Source organism: Zeus faber (assembly GCF_960531495.2).
Source record: "Zeus faber genome assembly, chromosome: 1".
Lineage (NCBI taxonomy): Eukaryota > Metazoa > Chordata > Actinopteri > Zeiformes > Zeidae > Zeus > Zeus faber.
The window spans coordinates 305,806-317,893 of NC_137193.1; the positions used below are offsets into that span (position 1 = coordinate 305,806).

The 12,088-nt window shown below is 48.1% G+C and overlaps 1 protein-coding gene across 1 annotated transcript in view; it reads left to right on the top strand.

Moving 5' to 3' along the window:
* The window catches only part of LOC307238036 (semaphorin-6D-like), a gene marked incomplete at both ends in the record, with an annotated part of 35,108 nt that extends 23,999 nt beyond the window's left edge, over window positions 1-11,109 (top strand). Inside the window, 2 exons of the mRNA XM_080010880.1 lie at window positions 6,040-6,720; window positions 10,162-11,109. Coding sequence (XP_079867006.1) covers window positions 6,040-6,720; window positions 10,162-11,109 — 1,629 coding nt within the window. The remainder of the gene's footprint in view (window positions 1-6,039; window positions 6,721-10,161) is intronic.
* Window positions 11,110-12,088: the final 979 nt, after the last annotated feature.

Genomic DNA, 12,088 nt, shown 5'->3' on the forward strand with positions numbered 1-12,088 from the left:
GGGAAAAAAATAAACATAGAAGCAAACAACAACATGTACATGGGAAGACATAAACATAGAAGCAAACAACATGTACATGAAAAAACAAACATAGAAGCAAACAACATGTACATGAAAAAACAAACATAGAAGCAAACAACATGTACATGAAAAAACAAACATAGAAGCAAACAACAACATGTACATGGAAAAAAACAGAAACAAACAACATGTACATGAAAAAACAAACATAGAAGCAAACAACAACATGTACATGGAAAAAAACAGAAACAAACAACATGTACATGAAAAAACAAACATAGAAGCAAACAACATGTACATGGAAAAACATAGAAGCAAACAACATGTACATGAAAAAACAAACATAGAAGCAAACAACATGTACATGGAAAATCAAACAGAGGCAAACAACAACATGTACATGGAAAATCAAACAGAGGCAAACAACAACATGTACATGGAAAAACATAAACATAGAGGCAAACAACAACATGTACATGGAAAAACAAACATAGAAGCAAACAACAACATGTACATGGAAAAACATCGAAGCAAACAACATGTACATGAAAAAACAGACATAGAAGCAAACATGTACATGAAAAAACATAGAAGCAAACAACAACATGTACATGGAAAAACATAGAAGCAAACAACAACATGTACATGGAAAAAACAAAGAAACAACATGTACATGAAAAAACAAACATAGAAGCAAACAACATGTACATGGAAAAACAAACATAGAAGCAAACAACATGTACATGGAAAAACAAACATAGAAAGAAACAGCAACATTGTGGCGGACCAAGGGGCGTGGTCAAGCACAGGCTGACACCGGACAACAACGCAGTTTCCTTTCCCGCGGCCGCCAAGCTGCCTCAAATCGAGGCAAGGACATTCCTTAATGTTTGTATGTCTTGCAGAGGGGATGGCGCACGGGCTCGTCAGCCGACCAGGAACCAGGGAGCGGAACGCCAACGGCTCGCTGGCCACACGTATAAATATTAAATAATAATAATGATGATAATGCTGAGGATGGTTTCGGGCGCAGGAGGAATTGCGTTCCGCTCCCTGGCTCCTGGTCGGCTGACAAGCCCGTGCGCCGATCCCCTCTGCCAGACAGACAAACATTAATAAGTCTAACCCAGCTTGGCGGCCGCAGGAAACGGAACCTGGATGCGGCTGCATTCTTTTTCTTGTCCACAGCCCCACTGCTGTTCCAGTACATGTTGTTTGGTTCTATGTTTATGTTTTTACATGTACATGTTGTTGTTTATTTCTATGTTTATGTTTTTCCCTGTACATGTTATTTGTAACATGTTGCACATGTACATGGAATGTCAGGAGACAGGAGCTCAATTTTGGTATCTTAAATGAAAGCGATGTAAAACTGTGGAACAGTACCGAAATATGCAGATTAAGGATCAGTCTCTATGCAGATGTAAATAACCCTGTTAATACGTTGTCATCGTTACTACACTGTATACATTACATTACATTTAGTCATTGATCAGACGCTTTTATCCAAAGCGACTTACAATTGTTCAAACACCGACGGACGCAGCCATCAGGAGCAATTAGGGGTTAAGTGTCTTGCTCAAGGACACTACAGCATGCTAGCAGGAGGAGCCTGGGATCCAACCAGCAACCTTTGGATCACTAGACCACCAGCTCTACCTCCTGAGCTACCATCCCCATATACACACACCAATAACATGAACAAACATTAATACGTTGTCATAGTTACTACACTGTATACATACACCAGTAAGATGAATAAACTTGAATACATTGTCATAGTTGCTACACTGTAAACATACACCAATAACATGAATGAACTTTAATACCCAGAGGGTGGGGGCTGCCACGCTGAAAGCTCTGTCCCCGGAAGTTTGTAATCTGGTACAGGGGATGGATAGCAGACCCATGTTTGAGGACCGCAAGTTCCGGGATGGAGTGTGCTGGTGGAGGAGGTCGGACAGGTATTGGGGGGCGAGTGCGTGAAGGGATTTGTATGTGAGGAGGAGGAGTTTGTAGGAGATGCGGAACTTTGCTGGGAGCCAGTGGAGGTGGATGAGGGTGGGGGTGATGTGCTGCCAGGGCTTGGTGTGAGTGAGAACCCTGGCAGCTGAGTTCTACACATACTGGAGCCTGTCCGGACACATACAACATAGCTGGTCTCACTACTGTCCTGTACACCCCTTGACTCTTGCTGGAACCCATCTGTCACAGATCACTCCAGACACTCTTCTCCACCCACTCCACCCTGCCTGTACTCTCTTCTCCACCCACTCCACCCTGCCTGTACCCTGCCTGTACTCTCCACCTCCACTCCTTGCATTCTCAGCTTTTCTCTGCCCTCCCTCCCATTCAGGCACATGTATTGTGTCTTACTCCTGCTGACTTTCATTCCTCTTCTCTCTAATGCTGCCTCCACTTCTCCAGGCTCTCCTCCACCTGCTCCCTGCTCTCGCTACAGATCACAATGTCATCCGTGAACATCATAGTCCACAGAGACTCCTGCCTGATTTCATCTGTTAACCTGTCCATCACCACTGCAACAAGAAAGGGCTCAGAGCTGATCCTTGATGCAATCCCACCTCCTCTTTGAATGCCTTGGTCACGCCTACTGCACACCTTACTACTGTCTGACTGCCCTCATACATATCCTGTACCACTCGTACGTACTTCTCGGCCATCCCCGACTTCCTCATGCAATACCACACTTCCTCTCTCGACACCCTATCATACGCTTTCTCTAAATCCACAAAGACGCAGTGCAACTCCCTCTGGCCTTCCCTGTACTTTTCCATCAGCATTCTTAAAGCGAACATGTCATCTGTAGTACTCTTTCCTGGCATGAAACCATACTGCTGCTGGCTGATCCCCACCTCTCCTTTTAACTGAGCCTCCACTACCCTTCCCATATCTTCATGCTGTGGCTGATCAACTTTATTCCCCTGTAGTTACTACAGCTCTGTACGTCTCCCTTATTCTTGAAGATGGTACCAGTACACTTCTTCTCCACTCCTCCGGCATCCTCTCCCTTTCCAGGATGATGTTAAACAGCCTCGTTAGGAACACCACTGCCATCTCACCTAAACATTTCCATGCTTCCCCAGGTTTGTCATCTGGGCCAACTGCCTTTCCACTCTTCATCTTCTTTAATGCTGTTCTCACCTCATCCTTGCTAATTCCTTGCTAAACTGCACTTCTTGATCCACTATCCCACCATCATCCACTTTTCTCTCCCTCTCATTTTCTTCCTTCATCAACTCCTCAAAGTACTCCTTCCACCTTCTCAACACACTCCCCTCACAGGTCAGCACATTCCCATCATTATCCTCCATCACCCTAACCTGCTGTACATCCTTCCCAGCTTGGTCCCTTTCTCCTGCCAATCGGTACAAGTCCTTTTCTCCTTCCTTACCGTCCAACCTCTCATACAACTCGTCGTACGTCTTTTCCTTTGCCACTTCTCTCTTCGCCTTGCACCACATCAGCTTGCACTCCTGTCTACTTTCTTCATCTCTCTGACTATCCCATGTTCTCCTGTACTTCCTCATTCCACCACCATGAGTCTATGTCTTCCTTCCTCTTCCCGCATGATACACCGAGTACCTTCTTGGCCGTCTCCCTCACCACTTCTGCAGTTGTTTGCCATTCACCCATCATTCCCACCTATTACCTGCCTTACCTCTTCCCTAAATTGCATGCAACACTCCTCCTTTTTCAACTTCCACCATTTTATCTTTGGCTTGTCTTTCACTCTCTTCCTCTTCTTGGCCTCTAGAGTCATCCTACAGACCACCATCCAATGCTGCCTAGCAACACACTCCCCTACCACCACTTTGCAGTCACTAATCTCTAAGATCACGAGGTTACTACACTGTATACATACACCAATAACATGCATAAACTTTAATATGTTGTCATAGTTACTACACTGTATACATACACCAATAACATGAATGAACTCACAGACTGTGCTTTCTCAAGGGCAGTGACGAGGCAATAGATGTTAGTCTGGGGCGTCATCAGATTGACTAGGCATGTCTCGGCCATTTTATCATCACAATGCTATGATGTCACAATACGAACTGGGGGGCAGGAAACTTCCCGCCTGGGGGCGGAACAGATATCATTGTAGAATGAGTTAATGCTTGATATATTAGATTCATTATCTGAGTGATATAGCTTATTATATAAGTCTCTAAACATGTAATTGATGTCTTGCAGGGGGTGTATTTATCCTACCCTGTGGATCTTTGATGGCTGTAATAACTGTTTTTTCTTTATCGTGTTTCAATTGATTGGCAAGAAATTTACCTGATTTGTCATTGAATGCAAAATAATTTGCTCTTGTTCATTGCATGAGGAATTAATGATATTATCAAGTTGAGATGTAATTGTCCGGATCAACTTACAAACTTAATGGGTGTCCTTGTGGTTTGTATTTTTCCCATGCAGCAGCACAGTGCAATTCAGGCAATAGCTATACTACTGTACCCATGTTTTCCCATAGATAAGTCTGAGTTTTCCTCCTTTACAGTCCTTTTTACTGTCCTGGTATTGCAGGAACTTTGTAGGGATACATATCTACATAAACAAATGATAAATAGACAAAGATAAAAATAGAACATTGAGGAGTTGGACATGCATATAGTGAGAGACTGAATAGAGTGAGAGTGATGGGAGAAGTAGGGAGGGAGGGATTAGGAAGGTGAGATGATGAGAGAGTGAGCGATATTTTAAATCCTGACATAGCGTGCTAATTTCTACATCTCACTGTATATAATTACCAGAATTACCAGAATACATACATAATGGTCAGAATAACCAGGGTGTGGTGGAGGAGTCTCAGAATAACAGACCGTCTATATATAGTTTAACAACAACCATCAATTCGCACTTACCCTTCTGCCGGTTCTCCTTCAGGATGGGGTACAGCACTTTCTGGCGGTCGTTGATCTCCCAGGGGAATTGATCCTTCATACCCAGCGTGGTTCCTTTTAGCTCCCGTTCTTTACTTTTAAGCTCCTGGTGCTTGAAGTGTTCAAACTTGGCAATGATGGAGCGGGGATGGCTCACCACGCGGTGACCCAGTCGGTGAACCTGGTGGAACTTATGGATTGGATATCCAGGATAGTCTCTTTCATTATTTTATTTTCCTTAATTGGAACCTCTCCCTCGGTTGTGAGACACTTTGCGGAGGATTTGAGATTTGCGTTGTCTTTTTGCATCTCGCCAACCTTGCGGTGCAGGAAATCAAGGCTGGCTTTGATCTCGGAAGTGTCTCGGAGAAGCGGACCAAGCATGTCCAGCTTCTTGTTAATATCATCCAAGACACTAAAGCTCTACAGCACTGGGGATTAGATCATCTGTGTCGCTTGCTGAATCTGTCTTCTTCCTTTTCGCTGGATTGTTCAGTCTTGGTCCTCTTACATAACATCACTTTGGTTTTGCGCAGTGTTTTTTTTCTATATATATATATATATAAACAGTGGTACCTCAACTTACGACTGTAATTAGTTCTATAAGAACGGTCGTATGTTAAAACAGTCGTATGTCAAAGCAATTTTTCAAATATAAATTATGAAATCATGAAGGGTGAAAATAAACAAAATCACAACACAAACACAGTATATATGAAAAAAAATATTGATTATTCCACGAACTACGTGCACACACGATGTAGGTCGCCTGCTGACTGACTGCTGACTGGCTGCTGACTGACTGCTGACTGGCCGCTGACGCGCCAACTGCAAATTTCCACGGTCGTATCTTGGAGCAGTCAGTCGCAAGTCGATACAAATTTGAAACTATCGCTACTCGTATCTTGGATTCGTCGTAAGTAGATGCGGACGTAAGTCGGGGTACCACTGTATATATATATTGCAATTTGCTTTGTTATTTGTTTGAGTTTGGGCAGATTGTTGGTGTTTTAGTCTGTGCGGCAGGGCGTCGCCATGTTCAATCTGTACTCACTCGAACCAGGTGTTCTGGTTTCCATGGAAATGTTTCCTCTCTCCACAGGAAGAGAAATTGGACTCCACTACCAAGATGTACAGCTCGTTGATTACCAGCGCAAGGGGGGAGCCGCACCTCCACACCTCTGGCCACCAGGGCCTCTCCCTAGGGTGGCACCAGGGCCTTCACCTGGGGGAGAACCAGGGCATTCACCTGGGGGAGAACCAGGGCCTTCACCTGGGGGAGAACCAGGGCCTTCACCTTGGGGAGAACCAGGGCCTTCGCCTGGGGGAGAACCAGGGCCTTCGCCTCGGGGAGAACCAGGGCCTTCGCCTCGGGGAGAACCAGGGCCTTCAGCTGGGGGACAACCAGGGCCTTCAGCTGGGGGAGAACCAGGGCCTTCGCCTGGGAGGGAACCAGAGCCTTCGCCTGGGGAAGAACCAGGGCCTTTTCCTCGGGGAGAACCAGGGCCTTTGCCTCGGGGAGAACCAGGGCCTTTGCCTCGGGGAGAACCAGGGCCTTCAGCTGGGGGACAACCAGGGCCTTCAGCTGGGGGACAACCAGGGCCTTCAGCTGGGGGACAACCAGGGCCTTCGCCTGGGGGACAACCAGGGCCTTCGCCTGGGGGACAACCAGGGACTTTGCCTGGGAGGGAACCAGGGCCTTCGCCTGGGGGAGAACCAGGGCCTTTGCCTCGGGGAGAACCAGGGCCTTCAGCTGTTGGACTTGGACCTCAGCTTCTCCCAGGTAACAGGCATGGATGGATGATGTATGGGTGATGAATGGAAGATGCATGGATGATGGATGGTGGATGGTTGATGGATGGATGGATGGATGGATGGTTGGTGGATGATGGATGGATGGTGGATGATGGATGGATGGTGGATGGGTGATTGTTGATGGATGGATGGATGATGGATTAGCGGTGGGTGGATGATGGATGGACAACGGATGGATGATGGGTGGTCGGCGAATGATGGATGGATGATGGTGGATGATGGGTGATGGAGGGATGATGGATGGTGGATGGATGATGGATGGGTGGATGGATGGTGGGTGCGTGGATGGACGGATGATAGATGGATGATGGATGGCTGATGGGTGGATGGTTGATGGATGGTGGGTGGGTGGATGGTGGATGGATGGTGGATGGATGATCACGGCGGCTTGGTCCAATCACTTCATCTTCTCCAATCGATCAGTGTGGGAGTCTCTGCCCACAGGTAGGGCTTTATGGAGGGCGACGAGTCTTTCATTCCATGGTTTGCCAACATGGCGAGAGTTTTTATCATACGGAAGAACAAAAAAGTTCACTGGCCACAAGTATAAATAATACATAATAGATAATAATAATAATGATGATTTTGGGCGCAAGAGGAATGACCTTCCAGTCTTGCTCCTGGTTGGCTGACGAGCCCGTGGCCGATCCCTTTGTGCCTTCCCATGCGCCTCGAGTCAGGACAATCAGTGCTCCGGGGCCGCTGATTAGGCTGATTCGAGGCAGCTTGGCGGCCGTGGGAAAGGGAACCCTGCTGTCGTCTGCAGCCAGTGCTTGACCACGTCCCTTGGTCTGCCACATACCCCCAACCCCCGTCTTAGGCCGGGTAGCCATCCGGCCAACAGCTAACCCCCCCCCATGACCATCTGCGCTGCCAACCTATGGACCACCCGGAAGTTAAAGGGCTGTCGAGCCAGGTACCACTGGGTGATCTGGGCATTTGTGTCTTTCATGCGGTGGAGCCACTGCAGCGACGCGTGGTCTGAACTGAGGGTAAAGGTTCATCCCAGAATGTTATAGCGGAGGGAACCGATGGCCCACTTGATCACCAATCACTCCACTGTGCTGTTCCTCCACTCCCACTCTGAGAGCTTGCACGATTTTGCGTTTGTGTTCAGGCAGGCTATACAGACAAGAACACACCTTCATCCCCGGAGTAGTCTCCACATGGGGGTGTATGAGGGACATGAGGCCTGGCAGGGAGGAGAAAACATCAGAGAAGCAACACTGAAGTGCAGCCACGTCCGCCCTTTGGGACAGAGAGAGATGGTCACTTAACAGGGCCGTGGTATGATCTGCCACTTTTTGAACCTCTGGCTCTCACTCATCCCGCTCAATGACCGCTGTGCCCAGAGCCACGGGCGCCCCCTCCCTCCATTCTTTTAAGAGGTTTAGGTGATAAATCTGTGTCGCCCCCTGCCTGTCAGATTGTTCTACCTCACTCATCAACAAGTACTACTTACTGTATATTTTACTTATTGTTTTACATTAATGTTTCATGTTTGACCGAACACCATGACAAATTCCTTGTTCGTGTAAACTTACTTGGTATTAAAGACTATTCTAACAATCTACCTTGCCAACCCGCTGTTTGACCACAAAAGGCCCTTGCCACTTTGCGAGCAATTTAGAGCTGGACGTAGGGAGCAACACTAACACCTTGTCTCCTCGTACAAATTGTCTGAGCTGAGCCCCCCGGTCGTATAAGAGGCACAGACGTTCCTGAGCCGGGAGCAAATTCTCCCATGATAACGGCCGAATCAGCGTGTGTAACTTTGCTCTCACGTCCGTATCATAGTGTATTTCATTATAACTGATGCTAGGACCTTCCTCCCAGTTTTTTTAATTAGGTCTAGCACCCCCCCTGGGTCTCCTGCCAACGAGGAGTTCAAAGGGAGGAAATCCAGTGGAGGCCTGGGGAACCTCCCAAACCGCAAACAACAGGGGGTCCAACAACTTTCGAACTTTTCGAATCATGTTTTTTAGCGTTTTATTAAAGCGCTCCACCAGACCGTCGGTTTAGGGATGGTAAATACTGGTCTGAATTGAGCAGACGCCCAGTAACTAGAAAAGTTCCCAAAGTGTACGTGACATAGAGGTAGTGCCCTGGTTGGTCAGGATTTCCTTCAGAATCCTGATTCGGGAGATGACCTGAAACAGCGTCTGCGCCACACTTTTGGCCGTAATACTGCGCAGGGGCACTGCTTTGGGGTACCGGGTTGCATAATCCACGAGGACTAACACAAAACGATACCCACGGGCACTGCGGTCTAATGGCCCGATGAGGTCCATACCAAGTCTTTCAAACGGGATTTCGACTAGGGGGAGGGGCCTCAACGGCGCTCTTCGTGTAGCCGGAGGGTTGACTAACTGGCACTCAGGACACGCAGCACACCATTTACACACATCTGCCCAAATGCCCAGACAATAGAAGCGGGTCATTCTCCGCTGTCGCGTTTTATCGTGACCGAGGTGACTGGCCATCGGGTTATGGGCCGCCTAGAAGAGCATTTCCCAGCAGCTCTTCAGCACCAGCAACTGGGTTATCTCCTCTCCTGTCTAAGTGTCACCACTCCCTCGATATAACCTGCCTTAATCACAAAAAATTCGGGTGTGTGAGCACGGCATCTTGGCGCATCAATACGCCACTGACTTTAACTACCCTCTCAAAGGTGCCGTCTCGCGACTGCTCCAGCTGAAAATCGTCGATAGGGAAGGTCAAGGGGACCAGGGAAGATCCCACTTGGGATCCCGACACCCCTGCACCTGTAGCGCCGTCCAAAGACCCCTCCGTGTCAATGCGCACCACTCAACACTCAGATCTCCCCACCAACCGTGAATGCACCCCACCTAGCCTATCTCATCAACGCATCAAACTCTGGCCAATCAGTGTCCAAAATCAGGGAATGTGACAGGCGGGAACTAACCGCAGCCTGTACCTGTCCGGGCCATCGGTATGGGCTGGGGACCCGGCAAATCCCATGTGGGTCCTGGGGTTGGACGTGGGTCTGGTCCTCTGGCCGGCTCCCATTCGGCGAGTCTTTCTTTCCATGGTTTGCCAACATGGCGAGTTTTTATCATATTGAAGAACAAAAAGGCTCGCTGGCCACAAGTATTAATAATAGATAATAATGATGATGATGATTTCGGGAGCAGAAGGAATGAAGTTCCAGTCTTGCTCCTGGTCGGCTGACGAGCCCATGCCTCAATCCTATCTGCAAGACGGACAAACAATAAGATATCTCCCTACCTCGAGTCAGGCCAATCAGCGCCACACAGGCGCTGATGAAGCCGATTCAAGGCAGCTTGGTGGCCATGGGAGAGGGAAGCGTGGTGTCATTTACATCCGGTGTGTGACTTTGACCCTTGGTCTACCACAATCAGTGTTATTGATCTTGAATCTCTTTCAGGGCGATGGAGAACCTTCAGCTCTGCCTACGGTCACAACCCCCGAACTGCCCCTGAAGAACAAGTCCTTCAGGAACCACAAAAACTGCCAGAACACCGGACCCGGGTCCAGCCTGGGGCTGGGGGCGGAGCTGGGTTTTATGGCCATTGTGGGGACCTCTGTGGGCCAGCAGCTGTCATTGCGCCAGGGACACCCCGGAACCCTGGGAACCTCCTCGTCCTCCCCACACCTCCCAGAGGAGAGGAAGGAACCAGCAGAGGGAGGTGGAGGGACCCAGCTGCCACAGGCGCCTGTGGACGTCTCAGCTCTGGACCAGCTCATCAAACAGATCCAGGAGGTGAGCGCCTCAGGGTCCGTGGGCATCAAGGTCCTCACCTCCTCTTCATCGTCTGGAGGGAATCACCACCATAATCATCATCATCATCATCAGCAACAGAACATCCATACTCGCTCCCACCACTACAACATCAGTACCCGTCACCATGGCATCCATCACAGCCTCACCAGTGGCGTCCAGAAGCCCCCCCGGATTCCAGAATCCCCCCAGTTATTTAGAACTGGGGGCATCTCGCTCACCCGCCATCACTCCCAGCGCCACGGCCTCATTAAGATGGGAAGCAGCGGGACGGCGTTGCCACGACACCACAGCTTCCACCAGCGGGGGGTGGCGCAGCCCCACTTCCTGGCCAGGATGAAAACCAACAGCAGCAATGGCCCCGCTGGCGTAGTAGCTAGGGCTAACACTAATGCTAACTGTAATGCTAACTTTAGGGGCGGGGCCGCTAGCACCTGCCTGACGCGGCAGCACAGCTACAGCGAGCCGCATGGCCTTCGGTCCGCCGCCATCCGGCGGACAGTTTCCCTCAAACCACCCTTTCCACCCAAACCGCTGTTCCTGCCCAATGCAGCAACCACGCCCCCCACGCAGGAAGGAAAGTATAAATACTGACTTCCTGTTTAACACAGGAAACACTGGAGCTTTTACTGTTAAACACAGCTGTGATGCTCACAATGAGTCCTGCATCATACATAGTGCATGTGATGAATGAGACAAACAGAGACAGACTAAAGTTGGGTCTTTATCTTAAACCAAGTGTAAACCAAGTTCTGAGAAGATCAGCATCAATATTCTGTATGACACACTGTCCTCACAATGCTGGAATATTATGTATGACACACTGTCCTCACAATGCTGGAATATTCTGTATGACACACTGTCATCACAAAGTTGGAATATTCTGTATGACACACGGTCCTCACAAAGATGGAATATTATGTATAACACACTGTCCTCACAATGCTGGAATATTCTGTATGACACAGAGTCCTCACAATGTTGGCATGTTCTGTATGACACACGCTCCTCACAAAGATGGAATATTATGTATAACAAAGTGTCCTCACAATGCGAGAAAATTATGTATGAAACACGGTCATCACAACGCTGGAATATTCTGTATGACAGTCCTCACAATGCTGGCATGTTCTGTATGACACCCGCTCCCCATAAAGCTGGAATATTCTATATGACACACTGTTCTTACAATGCTGTAAAATACTGTATGAAAGACGGTCCTCACAAAGATGGAAAATTCTGTATGAAACACGGTCCTTACAATGCTGGAATATTCTGTATGACACCGTCCTCACAAAGCTGTAATATTCTGTATGACACATGGTCCTGGCAAAGCTGGAATATTCTGTATGACACACGTTCCTCACAATGCTGTAATATTCTATATGACTCACGGTCCTCACAAAGCTAGAATATTCTGTATGACACACGGTCTTAATAAAGCCGAAATATTCTCTGACACACAGTCCTCATAAAGCTGGAATGTTCTGTATGACACCCGGTCGTCACAAAGCTGGAATATTCTGTATGACACACTGTTCTCACAATGCTGTAAAATACTGTATGAAACCCG